The sequence below is a fragment of the Trichophyton verrucosum genome (assembly GCF_000151505.1).
Source record: "Trichophyton verrucosum HKI 0517 chromosome Unknown contig00198_1.f1.exp, whole genome shotgun sequence".
NCBI lineage: Eukaryota > Fungi > Ascomycota > Eurotiomycetes > Onygenales > Arthrodermataceae > Trichophyton > Trichophyton verrucosum.
The window spans coordinates 47,522-73,155 of record NW_003315524.1 but is presented as its reverse complement, the minus strand read 5'-3'; the positions used below and the strand labels follow the sequence as shown (position 1 = coordinate 73,155).

The following is a 25,634-nucleotide window of genomic DNA, read 5'->3' as shown; positions in this document are numbered from 1 at the left end:
CTTGTTCTTGACATTCCGCTGAGATACAGCGACTCTTCCTCGAGTGAGGCTGGCTTTGCGGCTAAGCTGGAGAGTGAGCCGCAAAGTCAAGACGACCCTTGAAAGATCCTGGTCTTCAGGGCTCGATTGGTTGGGCGGTTGATCTGCGCCCGGTTTAGAATAACGGCGTCTGGAGGAAAGATGGACGAAGAATGCCGGAGGAGCCTAGAGGAGCCTAGGGGCCATGCGAGCTAGTCCAAGAAGCGAGGATACGCCGCTGCAGACAACGAGCTGAGAGGTTGACGACATGAATGTTTCGCCAGCCGATTGGCACAATGCTAAAGACGCTGATGGGACCTCGCTTTGTCAACTGATCTGTGGTGGTTGGATGGAGCAGCGTTGAGTAATTGACAGTGGTGCTTTTTTTTTTTGAAGAGTCCCCTTCTGCAGCACTCATGCTAGTTCGTAATACATGCACAGTTATGCATCCGTGCCTACATGACGATTCCGTCACGAGATATGCAGAGTGAGTACTCCGTCCCTCGCCCCCGCTTCGTCCCTCTCTGGAAACTAGGCAGCACTTCTCTGCTAGATTAACTGAACAGCATAATATCTACCAGTACTCCGTATAAATGTTGTTGCCTTGAAGTGGACTTTTGATATTTGCGACGGGGCCTGAGACCGTCACGTGTTTTAAGGGGCTCAAATCACGTGAATGCACCGGCGATAAAGGTTTATCTCCGGCAGACGAAGCATTAGGCAATTTTTATTGAGGGTTGTGATGCATGTATCCGAGGTCGTATACGTTGGGAGGAGCTGGGAGGAGTAACAGGCTGTCAGTAGATACTGATGACGTATGGAGACATGGGCCAAGCCCACAACAGCAACCTCATCAGAGAGAAGGAGCCTCACTAGTAAGTATGCTGCTAATTATCAGATCACTTTTGTTAAAGGACCGCGAGCCGTCACAGTAAGTTTGAAGGACTTACTGCATAAACATCTTAAAGAAGGCTTCCAGAAGTAATCAGCTAGAAACTGTTCGTGCATGCTCTGTTCATACATGAATTCGGTAGCAAAACCGGTTTCTTTAGAGAGGCTAGTCTCGTCATCTTTACTCCCGTACAGCCTCATTGTGTGAGATTCGGGAGAGAACAGTTGTAGTTTGGGTGTAGGGCATAGGTACTTGAGTCTAACGCATAGACACAAGTTGGCGTCATGGGTGTTACCTTCATCCCAGAGAAAACCCTCTTAAAACGCAGGGAAATTTTGGACTGGAGCTATAGATACTCGTGATTGCCTGCTCCGTCTGGAGTGGCTGCGCAAAGAGAAGTGAGGAGAAAAATATTTTGGAAGCAAAAAAGGGATCAGGCGGAGGTACCGGATACTAGCAACGACGCAATAGATGTTACTCTGGCTGCAAAACGTGGATCGTTTTCCGCGTTCCGAGGCTGGCCAATATCGTAACTAACGCCAGAGGCCTGTGCAAGGTTGGGAGGTTGAAAACCGTTGTTGTGGTCTTCCACGTAGTTTACGTGGGCCTTGTTCTGCAGGTTGTCTCCAGGGTGTGAAATAGCCGTGCGGCGTATCGTTGGTTAGTTATCACTAAAGTGAAACCCCCCTGTTTTCCTTACCGTTAGTGCGGCGCATTTCTTTCATGTAACTCCGGGTACAGTTACAAAGGGGGTTGATGGTTTTCGTGAAAGGGTCGGTCGGTCAAGGTCACAAGCTATAGGTTCGAAGCTATAGAGCGAGTCCTGGAACAAATGTAACTGCGATGATATCCTGTTCGCTTCATGGGTCGGGAAAAAAAATGACATGGATGCATTATCACCAACATAAGTAACCTATCATGTGACTCGAGATGCAGCTTGATCCTCCTGGTTGACCAGTAGGGTAGAAGGTGCGAAGGTACACTTAGACGAGCAAGTGAATCCATATGCGTCATCTATACAGCAACGAATATGGCTCGCAGTCTGTTGGTGTGAGTGTACCGCCACTGCTCGGTGGATGGTCAATATGCAGGTGACAGGTGCAGAAGTGACATCGCGGAGCCTTGTGGAATGCAGGGAGAGAAGAAACAAGGCGAAAAAAGGCCCAACATGTATGGATCTCCATGAAATGACTGGTGCCTATCTGCGATGAACAGCTCGGTCCCGAGTGTCGGAGTTGGCCGCTGTTTTGGACCATGCATTCAAACTTGATGTATACACTCGTCAATCCCTCAGAGTGTCACACAAGTTCCCTCATGTCCACGCTACCAATGTACTTCGTGGAAGACTCTCCCCGGTCCGACGCCCGTTTGCTTTCAATCCCCGGGGAGATGTATTAGGCAAATAAGCGGGCAAAGGCCGGGTCACTTTGTTACCCCAACCCCACGCTAACATATCGAAAGTGATCGCCACGCTAGTCCGTGCATGTACGCATATCCTAAGCTCTATCCCAGGATATGACCCCTTCTGCATGCAAATGTGATAATGTGACTGACTGGTGTATTGTGCCACAGGTCTCATCATCGGGAAAGCTGTGTATCAAATGAAGCCATGCATTCAACAACACACGGCTGGATCTAGACAAAAGGGCGTTTAGAGACTCCACTTTGGGCGTTGTGCAGCTCTGTCATCGCCCGAATCTAGATACATAGAGACAAACGCGTCCCGTCCTTTCTTCCGGAACATTTGTATGTCATGATTCCTAATCAGGTACCTCCGTAGTAATTATGACATAAGGCTGATCGGGCAGCTATCATTATCTCATAACCTTGCTATGCAGGGAACAAGGAGCTTACCAGGCCAGCTGCACATGGCCTGTGAGCTCGAGCAACGAGGCTCCTGGGGATGGAGATTGGATTCACGCATGGGCGGTCCAATGGAAGGGTTCAGCCAGGATCAGCTCTTAGCTGGCGGGAAGTCCAACAGTAGTGTATCGGCCAACTAGTGGAGGAGATGCATTCGCAGCCCCCGTGCGTGGCCGCGGCCGTGCCGTTGAGGGTCTCGTAATGTACTCTGTACACGACAGGTATTCCCTACTTCCGTCCTGCCGTCGATGCTTTGATCGATCATGACGAGGGTAGGGAGATCCTGGGCGGCCAGCCATGGGCCTGGTCATCATATGCGTAGCAATATCAAACAATCTCGGGATATTTTTTGTTGGAACCGTGGATAGTGAAGGATTTGACTGACTGTACGTGGCTTTTCCAAGGGTATATTCTCAGGGGGATAAGCAATCTTCGCTGTGCAAGGCGTCGACTAGTTGCTGGTCTGGACTTGTCCCCGATAACTAGTTCGTTATCATAACCATAAATATGCCTGGAGTAGTTGGCAGATCATCCTAGTCATCACATATCCGCATTATCTTGCTTTGCAACCTTCAGTCCCCTCCATCCTGTTGCCTTTCCTTGTCTTCGTCCTCGTCTTCCTTGTGTGTTTATTCCTTTCGGTGAAGTACTCCATTAGAAACTTGGAAAAAACCATATCACGTGATCCGACGCTCTCAAAACCTTCTGACGTCGTTTGATAGCAACAAGAAAGCGCCAGGAGACCGAAGAGATGCCGTTGACCAGCTAGCAGCGTTGGATTCCACATGTAATGTCCATAGATATCAACTGGGAGGCCGCCACCTCTGGACCCGACGGGGAGGAGCTCGCTGAACGAATCCGATGCTTCATCCACGACAAATTCCAGCAGATAGCGCTCCCGCGATTCATCCGCTCCGTGGAAGTGAACTCGTTTGATTTCGGGACAGTCTCACCAGAGCTGCAAGTCAGGGACATATGCGACCCGTTTAACGATTTTTACGAAGAAGATGAGGATGGCGCAGACCTATCGGACAGTTCCGAGGGCGATGAACCTGTTCCTTCGAGTATGAGCCTAAGCCAGTCGACGCTGAAGGGAGATGCGGGTAGTCCTGGCAGCAGCAACGATGATGGCAGCGGGAATTCGAATGGCCGGTCCGGATATTTCCAGCGAAGACGTGGGTCCAGGGAATATTCCGGGGAGATTCCACAGCCATTGATGTCGCCTATTAATTTGGGGGAGTCGTTTAACCCATATCTATTTCCTCGAACGGGAACTCCCGGTATCCCGGGAGGAACGTCTCATATTGGGTATTACAATATGCCACGCGGAGGACTTTCTGGGACCCAGACTCCACTGGCGTCTGTTGCATCTGTGGCCAGGGGCGGGCCGTTATCACTGGCGGAGGGATGGCCACCTCCTGCTCGGCAAAGGGAGCGTGCCCGTAGCTCAGATACAGATGTGGATTCACCTCAGTCTCGATCACGGCCGTCCACGTCAAGCACGCGGCAAGTTACTCCTGTTGAAGGCGGCACACCCCGGGACCCCGCAGAGATACCAGAGTCAGAGTCAATTATCACGGGCCATCTGGATAGTGCGCTGCCCGCGCGGCGTATGAGAGAACAGAAGCCAGATGATTTCCAGGTTCTTTGCCGGTTGCAGTATTCTGGGAACATGAGGTTGTCGATAACAGCTCAGATACTGCTTGATTACCCCATGCCCAGCTTTGTAGGGCTGCCGCTGAAGCTTAACATTACTGGATTTACGTTCGATGGAGTTGCTGTTGTAGCGTACATCCGGAAGAGGATACATGTTTGTTTTCTATCACCTGAGGATGCAGATACTTTGCTTGGAGCAGACGACAAGATGACTACTACGGAAGACTATCATGAGCATCACGGCCACCATAGCCACCACTCTGGAAGTGCTAATACGACTGGCTCACGGCGTTCCAATGAGAGCCTCCTACGAGAGATACGGGTTGAGAGCGAGATTGGGCGCAAAGAGAGCGGGAAGCAAGTGTTGAAGAATGTGGGGAAAGTAGAGAAGTTTGTCCTTGAGCAGGTTCGCCGGATCTTCGAAGAAGAGTTTGTGTATCCTAGTTTCTGGACATTCCTTGTTTAGGAGCATACGTAACGGGAAGAAACTATGTAACATACTGTGTAGATAAAAAGGAGAAACGATCAAAGTGACAACTCTGGCCTACGGGACATTTTTTTAGGTGTGGTTGTGGGACGTCATGCAAACTTTCGGGTATTCTTGTATCGAGGAATTTCGCTGCAAAATGCGGGCGTCAATCAGTGGCAGTGGCAGTTGTGGGTGGACAGGCAGGTAGACAGGTAAAAGAGAGCAGAGTAGCTCTAGCTCCTTCATCGGTCCTTCTTGGTGGTGTTATCCTTGTTTTGAGCAGAAACCTCGTCTCCGAGCTTGTTGTACTCTCTGGACAAGCCCTCGCTCTGCTTCTTCAGGGCCTCGATGTCGTTCTCACGAGCCTTGAGCTCCTTCTTGAGTCTTCCGATCTCTCCCATATCACCAGCAGCAGCCAACTTAGCAGAATCCTTGCCGCCGGCCCTCTTGTCTCCCTCGTACATCTTAACCTTGTCTTCAAGACGAAGGATATCGAGGATCATGGTGTAAGTGCGGTTCAAGATAAGGGAGAGGAAAAGGGTGAAGCCGCAGAGGTACATGTTGCGCTGAGAGTAGAACTTGCGGGCCTGAACTTCCATACGCTCAGTTCCAATGGCATGTCTATGACTTGGCAAAAGATGCAAATGAGCGTGACAATTAGTTGTGGTGTTCTTGAGGAGCTATTTTATACACGAGTTGCTCAAGGCGGGGTTACGAGGACATACCCGGTGTTGGCAGCGTCGAAACCAGTCAGTTCAATCTGGACACGATAGACACGGTTGACGCTGTCGATGAACAGGATGAGAATGAAGATGAACGTTATCTGTGGCTCTGCTTAGATTCCGAACTTGCTTGGTTGCTGATACCGGGGCAGTGTGGAGGCACGTACCTTCATTCCATACTGCAGCTTGGCGACGATGGGACTCTCTGATATGAAGGTGAAGAGCTTCCGCTTGACGGTAAAGGGCAGAGGGACTATCAGGCCGACGAAGATAGCCATCTCCGTCACCAGGAGGACAAACACCTGTGCAATTGTTAGCAGAGCTGGCCGCCCGCTTGCCGTAAGTGGGCGTACGTACGAGGGTGAAGTAGAGTGTCATGATGGCGTCTGCCTGGCCTGGCTATGGCGGGCAGCGAACAAGCAGAGACGTCGACTTGAAGGAGCAGTTACTGTCAAACGAGTCTAGCGAACGAGTAAGCTGAGGATCACCGTCGTCGTCTTCTCTATATCTGTCTTCTTCTTCTTCTTCTTCTTCTTCCTTTATATATCGTTCGTTTCTTCACAACCAAAAGTTGGCAAGAAAATCCAAAAAAAGAAACAAAAACAATTCGAACGTCATATCATGTGACATTATGTCATGTGACTACCGGAAAAACAGAATATCCGGAGCCCTAATGCCCGATCGAGGCCCCCGGCCGGCCGGGGGATTCCAGAAAGGGACACAAACCCTAACTTTGGTCCGAAACGGGCGAAGACGACGACGTCGATGATTTTACTAGAAGACGCAGCATAAAAGTCGAGATGCGAAAGAGAAGAAGAAGAAGAAGACGAAGTAAAGACGCTAGAGGGACCAGCGGACGGGAGCGAACCAGCAGTCAGGGAGGAAGGAGGATGGCGTAGTCGTTCGAGCCGTCGCCACTATACTATTGGATCAGGGCATGACGTACCAAGCAAGGACTGGCTGCCCGAGAAAGATAACATGCATACGACAGCGTACAAGAAATCTACTTTCTCGCGGACGACTTCCCGAGGCATTTTTCCTTTGCCTGGGAATCAGAATGCTCGAGGCTGATAGGTTCTAAAATGGGCGTCGTTCCGGGCCAGACGAGAGAGATGTGAGGGATAAGGTATGACAAAGCTGGAGGTGGAGGGTTTAAAGAGTGCCGGATCCATGGAACCAGATCTGAGGTTGCTCCTTAGTCTTAGTCCCCCCGTGCAAGGCAAATAGGATCGGTACGGAAGGACGTTGCGTTGGCCTGGTTGTCAAACGAGCCAGCGAGCTGGTTGACTTGGGGGTCTGGCGAGCGTTCGGCCTCCGTTTCCCATCGTATCGTGGCATCGTATGTCGCATGGCAACCTAGAGAGACAGGGGTGCAAAGGAGGTTCGGAAGAGGATGAAACGGCCGTTTTACATAGAATCGCATGGCATAGCTTGTGTCTGGCCGTGGATAGCCCGTCCCTTTTGCTCGTTACCCTCCTCTCGTCACAGCTGGCATCGCCTTCTGCATGTCTGCATGTCTGTATCTGTTCTGTATGTGTGTGTATGTAGCTGTGTATGGATGGATGGATGGATGTATGTAGGGAGGCTGCAGTTTGCTCTCCCTTGCTCGAAGCGAACCGTGGATATCGATTACGTCGAAGACTGGCAAACGGGAGCCTGCATTGGGCCAGTCAAAGTCAAGCTGTATCCTCCTCCCAGCTGCCTGTTCGCGTCGTCTCCGTCATATCCTCCTGATTCCTGTTTGTTGCCTCCCTCTTCTCTCTCCTCTTCCTCCTGCGGCTGCTGTTGATAAACAACCGCCCAGGCCTCGAGCGATCTAGCGGACTATCAGATTCATATATGCAGGCCGTGATATGATATATCAACCACCCGTCCGCTCGCCCTACTCATTCTCCATCTCGTCTTGCTCTGCTTCTATTCGCCCTTGGTCGTTAGTTTGGAGTTAGTTTCGTGTTAAATAGGTAATAAGAAGCCGGCGGATAATCCATTTCTGGCTCCACCGAGAGACTTACTTCAACGTCCGTCTTGTTCTTCCTCGTCGTCCCGTCTCTCGCTCGCTCTTTTGCTCTCTTGCTCTCTTGCTCTTTTGGCTCTCCCTCACGGCCTCTGCCTTCGTCTGCTCCGTCTGCGTCCTGTCCAACTGCTCGCTGTCTGCTGCTCTCTGTCGCGGTGCTCCTCGGCTGCCGTCCTCGCTGTCTGGCCGCTGCTGACGCCGTTGCGGTGACTTGTGACTACTCCTCTGGGGCCGCCCTCGACTTTGACATCAACACCAACAACGCCCGCCTCAGACCATCGCCTACAACTACAACAACCACGACTACAGCCTCTACTTTCTACGACTGCAACAGCGGGAGCGTTCTTGATGCTCGACTCGTCCGAGACTCCGCCTCCTCTTCACTTCTCACCGCCGTCCAGCGAGCAAGATCGCACCTCGACCCGCGAGTCCACCCCGATTGGCACTCCCCTGGGCGTCGTCTCCAGCAACCCTCGCCGGCCTGAGCTGCTGCATAACCACCATCTGGGGAACCGCAAGGCGTCTGCTGCGTCTCCCTTCTCCCCCTCGGCTGCTCACATCCCCGTGTTCGACGACGAGGACGAGGACGACTCGATATTCCCGCTGTTCCCGTCGTCGCCGCCAGACCAGCATCACCACCACCAGCACCAGAGCAGCCACCACCAGAACCGCAGCCAGCTCGGCCAGCGTCGCCACCATCGCTACAACAGCAGCCAGCATAGCGTCACCATGGATGGCCGCGCCATGCCCATCGACCTGTCCGCGAGACAGACGTCCAAATCGCCACCAGGACAGCAGGCTTCCAACCTGACCTCGGCCCTCCAGAAGGCCGCTACCGGCGCTGCCGACATGTCCTCGAACTGGAACGGGGTCGCCTCGAACAACTTCATGTCCAACGCCGCGCGCAAGGAGTCCTTTAGCGCAACCATGGCCCAGTACTCGAACGGCAGCAAGCCCATCACCATGGTGGGCTCGAACCGAGATAAGCCCCGGCGTGAGAGTCTTGCCGGCAGTCTTGTCGGCGGTATGAGCTGGGGAGGTGTTTCCGTAGGCAGCTGGATCAGAGATGAGTGCGTATTATCTATCCCCTTATATATATATATATATATATATGCACATTTTGTCTCCCTCTATATTACCGTGTTTTAATGGCAGCTAACCGAGTTGTAGTATAATTATGACGGGAACTTCTCCCTTCACTCTCCAGTCACCGTCGTACCACTCGTCATCTTATCTGCCGAAGCTGGAAGCCAACTTTATGCGCGACTTCTCATGCTGTGGCATCACTCTCCCGTCACTACACGACCTACTCCAGCACTACGAAGAAGCCCACGCCCAGAGATCCCCGCAGCCGCCACAACGGTCTGCGCAGTCAAACCAGGCAGCTCAGTCAGATAACAGGGCAGGCATTGGTGCCTCCCCGCACCCTTCACAGCCCAGCCAGCAGCAGCCGAATATGGCCACTGCTCCGGGGCGAGCTGCTTCCTCCCAGCCGGGGACCCCTCGACCGCATCATAGACTACCGCAGCAACCGCAGCAGCCCATGATGCAGACTGCCACTGGGTTTGGCCAGCCACAATCCAACGATATACCGGATATCGATAGTGTAGATGACATGGATATGGAAATGGACGACCCTCTCAGTGATAGTGGTTTCCAGCAACAGACTCACCAGCAGTCGCTCACTCAGGCCCGCTTTGCTCAAGAGAATGGCGGAAGCAGGGTAACACCCCTAAATATGGGCATACTACAGGGCCAGCAGCGCTTCCGAAGCTCAGCACCCGGTACCCCCGTTTCATCCGGTAGACCTCTCCACAACAACCCAACCGTCTCATCTGTCAACACACCAACTCTCATGCCTCTTCCTGTTCAGCAACAACAGCAACAGCAGCAACAGCAGCAGCAGCAACCGCAAGCGCCAAACCCCCAGTATACAAGCACGCCAGAACCCTCTGCTCCCGGAACTCCTGCCGAACTAGATGACTCCATCGTCGGCGGATTCGGTGACATGAACATGCAAGGAACGGCTACTCCTGTAGGGACTGGCCCAGGCCAACAACAGTTTGGCACTTTCGGAAGCAACGGAATGCTCGACCTTTGTATCGATGAGCCTGCTAAGCGGCTATTCAGGCCAAACACTGGGTTTGGTAATGGGAAACAAGTACAGCAGCAGCAGCAAGCTCCTCCCTTCAGACTGGGTAACTCGCATTATGCTGCAAACAGTGAGATTGCTCAACATATCAGGGAACAGCAGAAACTCGCTGGCGTTCCAGACGTCACTCTTGCTATGAAGCCAGATGATGAGCCAAAGCCATTCAGATGTCCGGTAATAGGATGTGAAAAGGCATACAAGAACCAGAACGGTCTCAAATATCACAAATCGGTAAGCCGTGTCCTGCACTACCACTCTTCTTCCTCTTTTTTTGGTACGTTAGCTAACCTTCCCATCACCAGCACGGTCATAACAACCAGCAGCTGCACGATAATGCCGACGGTACATTCTCCATAGTCGACCCAGAAACATGTGCTCCTTACCCCGGCACACTAGGCATGGAGAAAGAAAAACCTTACCGCTGCGAAGTCTGCGGAAAGCGATACAAGAATCTCAACGGCCTGAAATACCACCGCGCACACTCTCCGCCATGCAACCCAGAATTCTCTTTCGCTGCTGCAGGCCGTGCTTTCAACACGGCCGGAGGCGTCATGCACGGAGATAACATCAATATTGCCGGGGCCGGGCTAACGGGTATCGGGGAGTTAGAGTGAAGTGTATTTCTCATTCTCCCGACCTAAGGATTATGATACCATAACATACCCTCTTTATACCCGGCCAGCCCAGTCAATGGCCAACCACGGAATAAAAATACAACGTTTCGGCGAATTCGTAAATCGGGGTGGTGAGACTTGGAGTGAAATTGAGAACAGGAGAATCCGGAGTCCAAAAAAAAAAAATTACACGGGAAGGGAAATCATTTATTATCTTTTGAAATTGGCCTCGGGAAAAGCCTTGTTGAGTTTTTCTGTTTGCTTCTTTCGAACTTGTCTTGCTCTTTTGATCCATTTCTCATTTTTGTGTTGAGTTCTTGGTTTTCTTTGCTTTTTCCCCGTTTTTTTCCTATCGTCTCTGGATCTCCTCCTTTTTGTTATCTCCATGTCTGATTGATTGATTGATTGGATCCTGATTTGCCGTCGTTTGGATATCCCCCCCTTTCCCTCATGTCTGATTCATGTTTTCTACCCATCTCCTTTTTGGCGATTTGATATTGGCTTATCCCGTCAACATCAAATACGTCCCCTTTATTTGTTGTACATACCACACCCTCTGTGATGCCTTTCCTCCTTCATCCTCCTTTCCAGCCCTTTTACGTGCCTTGAATGATTCAAAACGGCCTCTCCTATCAACCCTCATCACACACGGCATCATTTCCTCCACTCTCCTCTTCTTTTCCTTTTCGTTCCTGCATATACTTCTTTTTTTCAATATTGCCCTTGTTAATTCGAGCTTTGGAGGCATGTCATAAACCCTGGACCCTGCCTGGTTCCTGCTATACCCATACATATACCATACACCGAAATACCCATAGCGAAGCCAGCCAGTCCCAGCCAGCCAGCCAGTTCAAACCATCCTCGCCATCTTGTTTGATTTCATACCTGTGCTGTGTTGTGTTGCTTTGTTTTTCTTCTACTTTCTACTTCTCCCCTCCCCCCTTTTTTGGCTTTTACATCTTTGTTTAATTCAATTGCTGGATCTCGCTGATTTTTTTTTTTTTTGGTTTGGTTTGTCAATTCATCTCCTTGCTCCCTATGCTTGCTAGCAGGGGGTTAAGGCAAAGAGGACATGAAGGAAAGGGCACGGAAAAAAAAAAAATCATCATCATCTATCGGGGTTTCATAAGGGTGGTTATTGCTAATTGCTGCTTGATAGTGTGTTTGTGTATTTCATTGTCCCTTTATACTCTAAAATAGATCTCTAGGTGTGCTTCGTTTGCATGCTCTTCATTATACGCCTAGTTTATCTACGTGTGCCTCCGTGTGTTTGATTACTCTTCCATAACTTTGTATGTTTGGCCTGCTACTGCGTTATCCAGCCAATTGTTAAACAAGGTCTTGATGCCCTCTACTCCCTTGCATCTTTTTATGGTTCGCTACCGAGTAACTCTACTAAACTTGCTATATCTTGAGAGCTATCCAGCTGTTTCCGTATGATATCAAAGTAAAAGTCCCGTTCAAGTAGTCTATGTCAACCTTAGCCAGAAGAAATTCCTTGCTACTACTTGTTTAAATGTGGAGTCTATAAGGTAAAAATAGAAAAGGATAGACCGAATCCAAATACCGGCATCATTTAACTGACTCGAAGGTAAACTGTACATTTGAATGTCATCATGTCATATTTCTTTTTCTCAATTTAAGGGTACATGGGTATGTAAAAAACTAGAAAGCCCCTTAACAGGTAAAGTCGTGGCCAAGGAGAAGGTCCCTTTTCTAGACACTGTGCCGCGGATGGAAAGAGAGACAAGTAACAATGTATGGATACAGAATGGGGGAAAGAAAAGAAAAAAGGAAATCGTTTTCTCACCGCCGATAGTAAGACAACGAGGCACTGTCGGCAACTCCAATCTATTCTTCGGGCGACTGTTCGGATGGAGACTAATACCATTCGAATTCTCCCGTTCCTTTGTGGAATACGTATCTGCTCGAGAGGTTAGAGAAAATAAATTGGATGGTAGAGGAAGGGAAAACGCACTCTTTGCCGTCGGAAGTTAATATGCCGTCTTTCAAGACACACTTCCATTTACTTTTGACACGCTGGACTTTGTCGTATGTGCAGAGCATGACCTGGCCAACTGCATCGTCCTCACCTTGCTCTTCATCTAGTAAGTCATCAGGGTCATCGAGATCGGAGTTAATAGCATCTTCGTCATCATCCTTTTTGACTGGATAGTCGTCCGGTCCATCGAACTGAGGGTGTGATGGAGCTTCAGTTGGTGTACTGGATGACGGTACTACAGAAGACGCTCCTGTCTGGTTTGACAAGCTGTCTAGGTCATCAAACTTAACGATTTTGCGTTTCTTTCCATTAGCGTTGGGGTATCGTTCATGCAAGGGAGCCAGAAGTCCACCGCCTTCCAGCTGGAGGTTCCTTGACTCGACCAAATCTCTAAGACGGCGGTCATTTTCAGGACCGTTTTTGGCTGCTGCTTCTCTCCGTCGTTGGACTTCTGCTTTCCAATCTGACAAGTCATCGCTCGCGCCATCCGTCTGTGAGTTCTGAATGCCTGTTTGGGGTAGTCTTTGGGGTTGGGTCTGCTGTTGTCCCGGCGCTTGACCTTGGGGCTGAATCTGGGCCTGTGCCTGAGGTGGCCTAAAGTCTTGAGGTTTCGAAGTGCTCATGGGTGGAGGATTGTAACGCGGTTGTCCGCCGGGAAGAGATAAGGCAGCCTGAGAGTGTGACTGCAGGTGCTGAACCTGATTGGCTGCGGCATTGCCATACTTCTGGTGCAATGCGTTGGCAGCCCGCTGCTGAGCTAAAATTGTGCCAGCTGGGGGTCCTGGGGGTGGAGGAGAGAAGCCTCCTTCGGCCTTAACAAAAGTATCGCCGGATGGATGATCATTAGCAGACTGTAGACCGGCATGTTGGGGTATATGACTCTGTTGTTGTTGTTGCTGCTGTTGCTGTTGCTGTTGCGGCTGCTGCTGCTGCTGCTGTGGATGGAGTTGGGGCTGGGGGTTCATTCGAGCATCATTTGAAGGGATGGTACTGGGTGGAGGAATAGGGGACTGCTGCTGTGTAGCCTGGGGCTGCGATACAGGCGGCTGGGGTGCCGGATCCCACGGGAAATGTGCAACCCCAAGAGATGACAGCTTCGACTGCCAGCCCTATACATCAGTTAGCACAACATACCGCCATCGACAGTCACCTTCATATCCAAGCAGGAAGTTCTTAGATATGCTGACTAAGTCGCTTAGTCATCAGTTAAAGCGGCAAGAAGGACAGGCTAAAAGCGGCGGGCAGAAACGCCCCAAAAAGGCAAAAAGGCGGCAACAGGGCGCTTTAAAAACAGCGCGACCGCCCGCCTTCGCCTCCCCAACGTCAGGTCGCGCAAGGGAACGAGGCCGACTTTTCTGCGCCCACGAAGAGTCCCGGACAAGGGTTGGGGGAAGTCAAACGAAAGAGACAAGAAATACCGACCTTTCTTAGCTCCTCAAGCGTGTGCTGGTCGACACCGCTTTCCTCGAAGTCGATCTGTGAAGAATCGCATACTTCCTGGATCACTCGGTCGAAGACCATGCCCTAGATGGACGGAGCAGAGTGAGCAACTGTTCACACACGGCCCAGCGGTTTCACCGACTGAACGACCAGCCTGTCGACCGACAGTCAGACGCAGTTACTCACCACAAGTTGGTTCGACATCTTGCGAGAAACGTTTGTGTTTGGTAGAAAGTGACAGGCGGCAAGGATGATAAGAAGAAGGTTACTGTCTGGCGTCTAGGATGTTGGCGCTACCGGCGAGGAGGGTAGTTAAAGGTGAGGCGAGGACGAGGCGCGCTGCTCTGAGCAAGCGAGCTGTGATTGTAGAGACTTGTAGAAGTGAGCGGCCCTTGTTATTCTCGTTGCTTGTCCTGTTCCAACTAGGCTGTATTTGCAGGCAACGAGCCGCCACGCCGAAATCACCTCCCACTCAACGGTGACCGGCACTTCTGCGCCGTCTGTAGCAAGCTGTTTGTATACGGACTGGTGTAAGAGAGGATCGTAACTGTTTATCTTGTATTTCTAGCCTGTGGTCGGCGATTTGACCTCGATCTCGGGCTCTTGGGCGGTTGTTGGTAAAAGAGAGAAAATCAATTTATAGAAGAAATCTATCAGCACCAATCCATCTTAGTCAGCACAACCTCACTCCGCCGTTGTTTCGCTCGGTGCAAAATGCAACGATGAGCTTGACCAGCGACACCCTGAGGGCTGCATTGTGAATGGCGGTTATAACGCCTGTGAGTGATATGAATCGAGAGAGAAAGAGTGCTGATGCCGCTTGCTTGAAGGTGAAGGGACCGTGAACAGCTACAGTTACTCCATAGCTACGCCTGGAAGCTGCTAGAAAAGGAGAAAAGGGGGGTGAGTTGCGCATGGAATGGCTATTAAACTGATATCTAGTGATAGTATGCCTATGAGATCAGGGTGAAGGATTCATCGCTGTCCTTATCACTGCCAGTATCTCCATCACGGTCATCATGTCCGTCGATACCATTGTCACTGCCACAGTAGACCGTCTCTGGATCACGGTAATCTGGAGTCATCAAGATACTGTCCGCTAAGCAAATTTCGAGGTCCTCATAAGTTTCACCCCAAGGTGGTAATAGTCTAAAACTTGCCTCGAAGGCCATTCCATAGTAAAAGCGTTTTGGAAGAATGGAGCCAGAGACGTTCCGGGCAAGACTGGACAGCATACTGCGATCGAGATATTCCCCAGGGATGCTCCAAGGATGTCTGACTGCTTCTACTTCTCGAATCCAATTTAGCTGCCCGTGCCGCTTGATCATGAGATATGTTATCATAAATCTGAAGTAGAGATACCGCTTGGCTGGACGGTTGTCGTTCAGAAACTTAAGCTCTCGCCCATGGAGCGCCTGGGAAGATCTCGTGAATCAGCGTCTCTCCCTAGCTGTTGCACGGAGGATATGATCATGACTTACGTTCCAGGTAACCCCCGGAGAGACGGTTTCGTCAAGAAAATCCGTATCTGTCACGATCAATTTCCATTTGACTTCTTTGCCTGGTGCTGAATCGGGGACAATCACGATAAACCCAGTATTCAGTGCTTTGCCAACATTTTTATGCAGAAGGAGTGCTAAATATCTAGCTGTTAGCCTTCAACGTGCACATGGGGTTGCATACACTCATTTGGACAACTCACTATTTCGTGGCTCGTCTATATTGACATTTGTCGTCCCAAAAAGACGTGCAATTGCGTTGGCATCTAATCCTTCTGGTACTAAATGGGTAGCTGTGACTTCATCATACATCGTCCAGCCCAATGCATGGCAATACCCCTGAGTCTCCAGAGCAGCGACTCTTTTCCCGTCATAGAAATCATCAGCTAACTTCCGGAGCTGCTTAGACATATACTTTCTATTGAGCTCCTTCCCAGGAGCAATGGCAGCTTTACCAATGATTGCATTCATGTAGGCAGCATTAATGTCGTCATTTCTCAGTAAAACTTCTTGCATATCCTGCGTAATGATACGCTTCTGTCGACCTATGGCTCTCAATTCTGAGACCATCAGAGCAGACTGCATGCTAAGTTCACGGATATGAGACTTATATTCAAGGCTGGACAGATGTCTGAACCGGTATAGCGCATGTATTGCAGACTTGCAGTGTTCGATATAACCACTTTCTATTATCAAATTACCAGTTTTAGATATTAAGAAGTCTTCAATATCTGACGGATGAGGCACTGATAATGCTCGATGGAGATTTCTCTTTGACTTGACTAGTTTGGCCCAGTTAGCATCCGACAGTAGAGGTTCATACTTCGAGGGCAGATATTCTTTAATTTCAGGCATTGCAATGATTATCGGAGTGCATAGAGTGGCAGAAGCGATAGAGGTGCATCCAGTTCCAACCCCAGGATTCCGTAGCGGTATTTATATGTACCGGGGCGGAAGATAATATTGAGGGTGATGCTAGGTAATCTAGCAACTAGATAGATATTAGAAGGCGACCAAATGGTACGAAGATATCTCTCTTCTCGGGCGACCCATAAGGCCAAGAGGACCTGATAATCACTCAAGCAATTGGTTAAGTTCTTATAGAAACTTTGTGTGATAATTTGTTGTGGCAATCTATATTGCGTAGTGGAATGGTAAGCTGGTCACGCCTCTACAAGTGCAAAAGACGAAGTATAATTGAAAACTACTTTATAGAAGTCTTATACGTGCCACAAAGATGGATCACTACTAGTTGTGAGTGCCTGATGGTTGGAATATTAATCCATGATTCTCTATATCAGTTAACTAGTTGGTTGGTTAACCCGCCAGAGATTTATATAAAGTCAAGGGAAGTCGTTAAAATAGCCAAAACACAAACCAACATCCAATGAGAGCCAAATTTCTTCGCAATAAAAGACAAAAAATATTAATACCACTTCCAGAACCGCAATGTATACCTAAGGTGATGATTTTCTTTATCAAAAACCAAACATCTATGCATCGCAGTCTTCAGCGAATGGTCGTGTAGGAAGCTCCCACTTGACCTAGAGAGTATAGAGATGATTTTCTCTATCATGGCGATTGACTTGGAAGAGTGTACCTTCAGTATATGATGCTATTGCATCATATTTATTGAGGTTCGAGATGAGCAACCGAGATGACGGGATGGATACGCCAGGTATCAGGAAGTTGGAGACGGTACGCCAGAGGGGACACCTTCTTAAGAACAAGAAAAGGCCCGCGGCGGAGGACAGACAGCTTTAAGGAGTTCGGAAGGGAGTATCCTTTCTCAGCAGAACCGGAGACTCGTAGGAAGACGTAGTCACCTTCCCGAATAGCAGGGAGCAGACGAGTATTCAATGCGTTAGTAGCCATTCGCGCTACCACAAGAGCCTGAGTATCGCGGATGGAACAGCGGAGGGCGTCTTTGTCTAGAAGCAAGGCGGACGTCGGTGTAGATGTTGATAGAAGTCTAGGTATAACACCATAAAGGACTTCGTAGGGCGACGTCGACGTTACTAGAGAGGGGTTGGTATTCAGGTAGCGTTGAACATCCGGCAGTAGGTCGAACCAGGAGGACTCGTATTTCCCAACGAGGAGACAGCGTAGGAGAACCTAGAGGGGGCTTATCTCCACTTATTCTTGAAGGGCTGTCACATCGCCTAGCTTTGGATCTCGAGCGACCAATTCCGGGTGGCCTGTAACATCGGGGTCAGGGTTGGAATAGTGGCAATGATATAACTACCATATCTCTGCAGCCAATAAGTGACTTCCCTTTTTAGCCCAGCGGTTTGATAAATAATTACAATTGATATCCTTGAATCTCAATTGTAAACCATGAGGGGTTATGCCAGAAGTCCCGAGGAGACATATCTCGTTCAATGTGGGCGGTCGAGGGTTGTAGTGTTTCCCGCGTCTAAACCATTTTGTCTCTGCTATTCGTTCAAATTGACAAACGATCTGCAACGTTTAAGTGTTTGCACTCTCAGAATCTTCGACTTTTATACAAGGGGCATCATCCACGACATGTCCAGCGTTGGCTATCACCAGCCTCCGCGGGCCAAAATTTTCAAGCACCTCTATAAACCAAATGGTTCCATATGAAAAAACATCTCATTGAGATTTAGAGAAAATTGTTCAGAAACTATGTATGATTTTACAGCCTGCTCACACGCTCTCGAGTTGTATATTGCCTGGTTTCCGCTGAACCAAAGCTAGATTTGGCATATCCCGTAATTCTGGGGGAACAACAGGTTCTGCTCCGTCCCAATATATCTCATGGACTAAGCGCTCTGGGGATCCACTGAGCCCAATAGACTCTGTATGAGCTCTATAAGTAGTCGGAACCCGTTGATTAGTTCTCATGATTCATAGAATTAACAGAAGCATATCACCTACGAAGGAAAAATTGCGAAGCACGAAGGAGCGATGGAATCTCTCAACACGCTTGCAGCTACACTTTTGGTAACAGTGGCCCCTTCGAATGTCTTCGGGACAAACTTGAACACAAACTCATCTGTCCAAGAGATGTTATTCCCCACGCGATTCTCATGCATGAAAAGAAGGACATCTCGGAGGCCCGCCGCGTTCAAGCGAATACTCCTGGCCAGACGACGCTTTCTCCTGTGGCGATCGAGCGTGCCATTTTGACCGGGCCTGTCGTCTGGGGTCCAAAGGGCTGGACGATCGTTCGCGTCTGCTGGTATTGAGCACTCCGTGACCGGTGTTGTAGAAGACATTGCAATGGATATTATATATAGGGCGACGGCTGCTGCCACGACGAAGACGCTGATGCCATGGCAGCGCGACGTAACTTCAAGGAGGATGCAGCTATGATTTATATTCGTGTCAATGCTGTAACGACTCTCTCTGCAGCTAATAAGAGGATTCTCTTTTTGGTCCAGCGGTTTGATAATTCGTTTTCTGAGAGTCAGTGTCGTCATAAAAAAAAAGAAGATTTGTATATCCATCGAAGATGTGGATGTTATTAGTTCTAGCTAGAGGCTAAGCTTAAACTCAAATGCATAACCACACCAACGCCGATAGTTAAAGAAAGAAGATGAAGACCTAACAGAGACCAATAATAATAAGACAGAAACATGCAAATGCCAAAGACGACAGCGCCACACGATATATGCAAGTGACAAGTTTGAAACGCCGGAAGAGGGTATCGCCCGTAAAGAATTGAACCGACGCCATTTTGAATACCGTGAGTGCATAAGTAGGGTTAGTAGTTAGTTAGCGGAACACACTTTGTTCGTCTATCGGATGGTCATCTGCTTTGCCATCTTGCTTCCCTTGCTGCTGAGACCGGCCTCTCTGGTGGTGGAGGCGGCGGTGCCTGGCTTGCGCTCGAAGATCTTCCAGAACTTCAAGCTCTCGTCAGCAGCGGCGGTGGCCAGCATTTGGCCGTCGGGGCTGAGGCAGCTGTGGAGGACACGGGTCTCGTGAGCTGGGATCTCGACGTTGCGGACGAGAGATGGGTAGCTCCAGATGCTCAGAGAGTTGTCTGGGAAACCGCTGGAGCTGACAAGCTCGCGGTAGTGGTTGCTCCATCGGAGACTGGTGACCTGGGAACCGGTGTCGATGCTGTTGGTGCGGGCGCCGGTGGTGGTGTTCCAGAAGTGGATGTGACGGTCATAGGAGCCACCGCCGGTAGCAAGGAGGTTCAGTTGCCATGGGCACCAGCTGAGGGCCTTGACGGCAGCACGGTGGTTGGTCTTGGTGAACTTGGGAGCTGATAGAGAGCGAGAGTCCCAGATTGAGACAAGGTTGTCGTTTCCACCGGTAGCCAACTGGGCACCGTCAGATCGCCATTCGAGACCACAGACTTCGGAGGTGTGAGAGACGAGCTCGGCAGTCTTGTGCTGGGCGATGCGGACGTCGTGGTTGAAGACGAGGCCGCTTCGAGCACCAGTGGAAAGAGTGTGTTTGTTCCAACCCATAACACCGACACGAGTTTCATGGCCAAACATGCTTCGGAGCTTAGTACCTTCTTCGACATCCCAGATCTGGACTTCGCCAGTTCCGAGACCAACACCAACGTATGCTCCATCACCACTCCACTTGACACTGCTCACGTATGTGTCTGAAGGGCACTCAAGGAGACTGCTTACACCACCGGAATCTGCTGACCAGACGTACACATTGCGCTCCAAACCGATAGCTACCTGGTTGCCGGAGCTCCAGTCCAGCAGGTTGAGGTAATAGTCATCAACCAGTCCTGGGGCGTCTAGAACCCGGTCAGGAGCAGTCTGAACTCGTCGACGGAATTGAGCAGTTTGCGCAGTTGAGTGCTTGAGTGGACGGTTGTATTGCGAGCGAAGGTCGATTGGCTTAGAGGATTCAGGGGCAGCAGGCTTGAACTCTAGGATACGAGTTTTCAAGGAGACACCACAGGCATCAGCGAGAGAAGACTTGTACGCAATAGCCTCCGGGTCCGGACGTGAGTAGCTGCTGCTGCCACTGCTGCTGGTGGTGCTATCATTGTCATTAATTCCAAGATCTCCAAAAGCCTCGGCAAGATCGTCATCACGGCTGTGGCCGTTGATATCAAAGGCGCTAGCGGCATTTGCCAGAACGGTAGAGCCCTCACCACTGCTGGTCTTGGGTCTCTGGGTAGCCCCGTCAGACTTTGCACTGCCTGCAGTGACTAGGCCCTCACTGGTGCTGCGGTTAGGGATGAACCTGTCAGCAACAGTGTGGGGGAGACGGATGGTAGTCTTAGTTGGCTTAGACGCTCTAGATCTGGTGATAGTCGACTCCTTCTTTGAGGCTCGCTTCTTGCTTGGCGTCTGAGACTGTGCTGGACCGGTTCCAGTGAGAGTCCAGTCTGATACCGCGGGCTCAAGGTGGCGTGGCTCCTGTCTGACACGGGCAATATTGGACTTTGGGGAGTCCCGGTAGTTACCCTTGGAAGCCTGTCGAGTTTTGGTCACTGACTTGGCGAAGTGGGAGGCAAGGTTACCGTTGCCATAGACTGACTGAGAGCTTGATCGGGCACCATCACCTGTCTGACGAGGCGGAGTGAAGGGGGATGCATCATCCTTGGATAGATTTCCTGAGAAGCTGGCGTTTCTGGCGCGGGGTGAAGGAGTGAGGGGGATGCGGCCGCCAGCGGTCTTTGTAGAGAAGAGGCCATGATGGCTCTTGATGGGGGTGCACACAGTAACAGTAGACATTGTGTGTAGATATGAAAAGCTATGCAGCTGGTGGAAGTGCAACTAGGGAAAGGGGTAGAAATCAGGTCGCTTTTTTGATAGAGCCGATCTATATAGGCTGATGCAAGGGTAACTCTGCTCGAGTAATGCAAGTACGGATAGCAAAGAGATGCAGAGTAAAGGAGATAAGTCGTCGACAAGACTTAAGAGGGATACGGAGGGGGAAATAAGGGTGAATGAGGGATGAGGACGAGGAAGAAGAAGAGGAAGAGTTGAAGATGAAGTTGAGCTCCAGGAGTTCTTTTATTTACATTTTGCCGTTTCCAGGACAACGTTCGCCAAGCCACACTAACTGTTATTGGACTAGCGAGAACTAAAGTTTTTCCGCGCCGCCTAAGTGGGACCGCCAAGCATCGGTTGCCCCTGGATGTCACGTGCCTGGCTCAGATCCAAGGGGGGGACACGGAGCTAAGCTTAAATCCAGCGCCTTGACATGAGCTCCAAACCACCAATATAATGGTGTTCTCCCATTTATGTTTAATAGCCACATATTATTTGGTTACTTCCCATACCTTTGCATATGTTGATCTTGATCTTTCAAGCCTGCTTTTCTAAATCTAAAAGAATATTTCCTGGTAGAACATTCTCACTAGAGCTGCTTCAGCAAGCCAAGGTTCTAAAAAGCATTCAAATCTTTCCGGCCAATCGTCGTCCCAACAAAAGTGTGTAAATGAAATCGCATAGTCCCAGTAACTTGGATACCAGCCTGCATATTCCCAGTCCACCAGCGCAACAATGTAATCGCACTTCTCTGGGGTATGTTTGTCAGTTTTGTGAATCATGATATTTTTTCTATAGATATCAGAGTGAGAAAAGACTGGTCGGTGGCCCGAGAGTACACGAGAGAGGTGGCGCTCGTAGAAATCGGACTTGTAGCTGTACTTTTTGTTGTAGGTAAAGATGCTGCGGAGTTTGCCAGCTATAGCATTATTCACTTCGTTTTCATGAAGGAAAGGACCAGATATACTCTGGTCCGCGGGATATGAGTAGAAAAGATGATGAGGCATACAGCCTTTGTCAACGCTGCCGTAGAAACCAGGCGAAGGTAGAGAGTGCATCCCGTCAAACATGTCCTTTAACCTGGACATAATATGCGACTTCTCATCATCCGAGAGCGCTTTCCAAAGTCCGTCCAAAGATTCTCCTTCGAGGAACTCCATAACAAGGAACAATCTATCATCCAAATCCCGATACATGGCATAGAGCCGCGGTGCGCGGACAATATTGTGCAAGTTATGCTCAACAAACAGAAGATTGTGCCCCTCAACTTCAGTTGTGCTCTGGCCATATTTGACAACAAAGTGCTGGCCAACTCGTGCCATCTTCTGTCCAAGGCGATCTTTAAGAAGTGTCGTGGACGACATGATCTCATCTGTAGTAGGGAGTGGTGCGGGCAAGCCATCTGTATCGCAGAAATATGGGAGTTCTACAGGAGTCCACATCTTGACAATGGTTCTCTCGAAGCACAGAATGGCTGGAGTGAATTTATCAATCAAAGGCTGATTCCGCAAAGTGTCGGCTCCAGCATTTGCTATCACGGAGATAGCAATGGGATCACAATCCCGAGATCGCATCTAGAAGTAACCTTCCAGGTAGTTCAACTTCGGAGCCAAGCTCCATAAGGGGGAAACCCAGCTACTGGCGCCATTGGAAATATTATATTTGGATAAAAACCAGGGTATATAAGAGTGCAGGTACCTACAACCTAAGTACCTCCTATGTCGTGGCAACGCTTAAATGATGACCAACACAGCACGTGATCTGCGCGATTCCATAAACTTTGCCGCCGCGCTTAAGTAATCGCGCGCTTTTCTAACTTTTTTTCTTCTTTTTTCCTTCTGGTGATATCATCCTCTCGTCCTCTGCCCTATGCAACCTTGAGAGACAGCAGCAGGGCCTGAACTTGTTTGAAGCGGCCAACATCCGACGTCTGATGCTGTGGCCTGAGTCTTGACCAGTCTGTTGTCCGTTAATGTTTTACGTGACTGTTATTCCAGAGTAGCTGCTAAAACAGCCCCATATCGCCCAGCATGTCATTCTCCATGGCCCCAAATGGGGCTGGGTCTCAGCAGCCAGCCCACCTCTCGTTGAACAGCAACGCTGGTGGTTTGTCTAACAACGCTGCCCCTGGCTTGAACCGTCCCCCCAACCAACACTCTTCCAACTACCACCTCAACGGCACTTCGACACCGACCTACCTCATGCCCACTAGCCCGCCTAAGAGTCGCCGCGGAAGCAGTGACGGTAGCAGCCCTAAGCTGGAGACTGCGGTTGGACAGGTCCCAATCTGTCTTGTAAATGCTTCCATAACGTACTGCGGAAATAATGAGATCTATGCCTTTGGAGGCTTTGATCAGGAGACGGATGAGGGTTCGTTTAGTCCCATTGGTCTATCATAGCTTACAATCACGCCTGGCTTTTAACATCCCTGTCTGCTGATTTCTAGTCTACAACCACGTCCTAAAATTAGACCTCACTACCCGGAGATGGGCTCTAGTTGATAACTTCGGGGACATTCCTGGAGTTCGCATGGGTTAGTCCTTCAGATACTCTTGCTGTTTATCTCTGCTCTGTCTCAAGTGGCTAACACTAGTGGTTTCTCCCCAGGACATACCGCGTCTTTCTACCAGGGTGACAAACTTATCGTCTTTGGAGGAGAGAATGAACGTCCCGAACACCTTAACGACGTTATTGTATTCGACATCAAAACAGCAACCTGGACTTCGCCCGAAATCCGAGGCAAACCCCCACGAGGAAGAGCTCGACATGCATCCGTCATCTACGAAGATAAACTGTTTGTGATCGGCGGTGTAACAGGGGAATCAAACCTTATACTCGACGATATCTGCTATCTCGACCTCAAAACATGGACGTGGTCGCGCACATGGAGGTTTGTGGCTCGCTTCGACCATGCTGCGTGGGTGTGGGGTGGTCGTCTCTGGGTATTTGGTGGACTGGGTGCGGATATGGAGCGATGCACAGATCTGTGGTGGTTGGATCTCAAGGGTACCCCATCACTCGAGAGGATATCCTCAACAGAGCAAGGTATTATGATGCCAAATTCATCCCAGATAATGGAAAACAGCTACTAACAAGTTTAGACTCCCCAAATAACACTCCGCCAACGACTGGACGGTTGAACAGTTTCGCTCCCAATGCCGCTAACACCCAAATCCGATCAGCAAATTCTCGTCGTAAACCGACTGCACCAGGTGCCATATCTTCCCTCAAGTTCCACTCAGGACCGTATGTACCAGCTCTACGGTCTGGAACGCACTTCCACGTTTATTCATCGGGCCTACTCCTCGATCTCGTCACTCCCTCTGAAACGGTCAAACCCTGGGAATGTAACCTGTCCACCATGGAGATGGACTCCCTACGCTGGCAGAAACTAGCAAATGGTCAGGAGATATTTCCGGTTGAAAACCGCTGGCACTACTGTACCATCGATGAGGCCGGAAGTACGGCCTGGCTGTTTGGCTCCAGCTCTGGAAACTTGGATCTTGGGGGAGATAACCGACTAGACGCCATACTTACTATTGATCTCGAAAAATACGGGGTACTGGGCCGTGAAGCCACGGAGCAGAATCGTATCCTTGCCTCTGAGCGGCAAAATACTCTGAGTAACCTCGGTGCTGGGCTTGCTTCGGTCTTTGATCAGCCCCCAGAGTCTGGTTGTGGGTCAGATTTCATCATTACCGCAGACATGGACGATGCTGAATTCTCGTACGGCCAGTCTGAAGGGGACGAAAGAGCGTCAGAATTCCTGCCCGAGGATGCTGCGAGATCTCCGCCGATACACGTTCACCGCATCATACTGTATGCCCGATGGCCTCACTTCCAACGCCTTTATGCAGCGAAAATGGCAGAATACCACACAAACAGAATGCACATACCAGAGCCCTACCGTGTAGTCAGAGCGTTTCTCTACTATCTATACACAGATTGTATCTCTGGGGATTCTGAAGTCAGCCCCAGCGTCCTCGAGGTTGCAGGCATGCTAGTGATGGCAAATATGTACGACATGCCAAAACTCAGACTTCTTTGCGTGAACCGCCTCAGCCGGGAACTCGACGTCGACACTGCTGCTATTATCTGGGAACGAGCTGGCCGCACTGACGAAGACTGGCTCAGGCGTCGTGCTGCTTCCTTCTGTCTTGCAAACTGGGGTAGAATCGTTCGCAGCGAAGGGTTCCGCTTGCTCAGCAAACAGAGTATGATCGACCTCTGCGAGGTTGTCGACACCGAAGCTCGAATTCTGACTGGGCATGAGGCTGAGTTGCGTGATATCCTTACGGAAAGATACGACGCCACGAGCCCAAGAAGACCACGAGTGGCCGTTGCTGCAGGAGGACTGGAAGACGACCTTGACATCGACGAAGAGGACGGCATGGAAATTTCCTGAACCCACTGTTTATCAGCTTATTTACACATTTGACCGGAGTTTTGGGACGGCTACCTTTTTTTTATCTACGCGCTGGTTTGATACCCTCAGAGCAGGATTGAGGATATCGTATCCTACTTTCCTTTCCATATGCATATACGGTAGCAAAAATAGACTATTGACTGTTTG

General features: G+C 50.0%; 10 protein-coding genes across 10 annotated transcripts; 4 read left to right on the top strand and 6 right to left on the bottom strand.

The window, feature by feature from the left end:
- Positions 1-3,563: 3,563 nt before the first annotated feature.
- On the top strand, positions 3,564-4,895 carry TRV_02133 (uncharacterized protein; the record flags this gene model as incomplete). The annotated part of the gene is made up of 1 exon (XM_003023700.1): positions 3,564-4,895. One exon carries the CDS (start codon positions 3,564-3,566, stop codon positions 4,893-4,895), a length of 1,332 nt encoding a protein of 443 aa, XP_003023746.1.
- A 245-nt stretch (positions 4,896-5,140) lies between these two features.
- TRV_02132 (uncharacterized protein) lies at positions 5,141-6,654 on the bottom strand (the record flags this gene model as incomplete). Its single annotated transcript, XM_003023699.1, has 6 exons — positions 5,141-5,519; positions 5,624-5,721; positions 5,788-5,922; positions 6,038-6,176; positions 6,347-6,537; positions 6,607-6,654. The coding sequence occupies 6 exons, from the start codon at positions 6,652-6,654 to the stop codon at positions 5,141-5,143; spliced, it is 990 nt and encodes a 329-aa protein (XP_003023745.1).
- Positions 6,655-7,249: 595 nt separating this feature from the next.
- On the bottom strand, positions 7,250-7,913 carry TRV_02131 (uncharacterized protein; the record flags this gene model as incomplete). Its single annotated transcript, XM_003023698.1, has 3 exons — positions 7,250-7,444; positions 7,633-7,851; positions 7,911-7,913. 3 exons carry the CDS (start codon positions 7,911-7,913, stop codon positions 7,250-7,252), a joined length of 417 nt encoding a protein of 138 aa, XP_003023744.1.
- Positions 7,914-7,982: 69 nt separating this feature from the next.
- On the top strand, positions 7,983-10,400 carry TRV_02130 (uncharacterized protein; the record flags this gene model as incomplete). The annotated part of the gene is made up of 3 exons (XM_003023697.1): positions 7,983-8,704; positions 8,805-10,060; positions 10,144-10,400. The coding sequence occupies 3 exons, from the start codon at positions 7,983-7,985 to the stop codon at positions 10,398-10,400; spliced, it is 2,235 nt and encodes a 744-aa protein (XP_003023743.1).
- A 461-nt stretch (positions 10,401-10,861) lies between these two features.
- On the top strand, positions 10,862-11,155 carry TRV_02129 (uncharacterized protein; the record flags this gene model as incomplete). The annotated part of the gene is made up of 1 exon (XM_003023696.1): positions 10,862-11,155. One exon carries the CDS (start codon positions 10,862-10,864, stop codon positions 11,153-11,155), a length of 294 nt encoding a protein of 97 aa, XP_003023742.1.
- A 1,126-nt stretch (positions 11,156-12,281) lies between these two features.
- On the bottom strand, positions 12,282-13,542 carry TRV_02128 (transcription factor TFIIA complex subunit Toa1, putative; the record flags this gene model as incomplete). The annotated part of the gene is made up of 2 exons (XM_003023695.1): positions 12,282-13,511; positions 13,537-13,542. The coding sequence occupies 2 exons, from the start codon at positions 13,540-13,542 to the stop codon at positions 12,282-12,284; spliced, it is 1,236 nt and encodes a 411-aa protein (XP_003023741.1).
- A 1,253-nt stretch (positions 13,543-14,795) lies between these two features.
- TRV_02127 (uncharacterized protein) lies at positions 14,796-16,196 on the bottom strand (the record flags this gene model as incomplete). The annotated part of the gene is made up of 3 exons (XM_003023694.1): positions 14,796-15,257; positions 15,324-15,478; positions 15,545-16,196. 3 exons carry the CDS (start codon positions 16,194-16,196, stop codon positions 14,796-14,798), a joined length of 1,269 nt encoding a protein of 422 aa, XP_003023740.1.
- Positions 16,197-19,102: 2,906 nt separating this feature from the next.
- TRV_02126 (uncharacterized protein) lies at positions 19,103-21,022 on the bottom strand (the record flags this gene model as incomplete). Its single annotated transcript, XM_003023693.1, has 1 exon — positions 19,103-21,022. The coding sequence occupies one exon, from the start codon at positions 21,020-21,022 to the stop codon at positions 19,103-19,105; it is 1,920 nt and encodes a 639-aa protein (XP_003023739.1).
- A 596-nt stretch (positions 21,023-21,618) lies between these two features.
- TRV_02125 (uncharacterized protein) lies at positions 21,619-22,635 on the bottom strand (the record flags this gene model as incomplete). The annotated part of the gene is made up of 1 exon (XM_003023692.1): positions 21,619-22,635. The coding sequence occupies one exon, from the start codon at positions 22,633-22,635 to the stop codon at positions 21,619-21,621; it is 1,017 nt and encodes a 338-aa protein (XP_003023738.1).
- A 456-nt stretch (positions 22,636-23,091) lies between these two features.
- On the top strand, positions 23,092-25,466 carry TRV_02124 (uncharacterized protein; the record flags this gene model as incomplete). Its single annotated transcript, XM_003023691.1, has 3 exons — positions 23,092-23,431; positions 23,600-23,951; positions 24,044-25,466. 3 exons carry the CDS (start codon positions 23,092-23,094, stop codon positions 25,464-25,466), a joined length of 2,115 nt encoding a protein of 704 aa, XP_003023737.1.
- Positions 25,467-25,634: the final 168 nt, after the last annotated feature.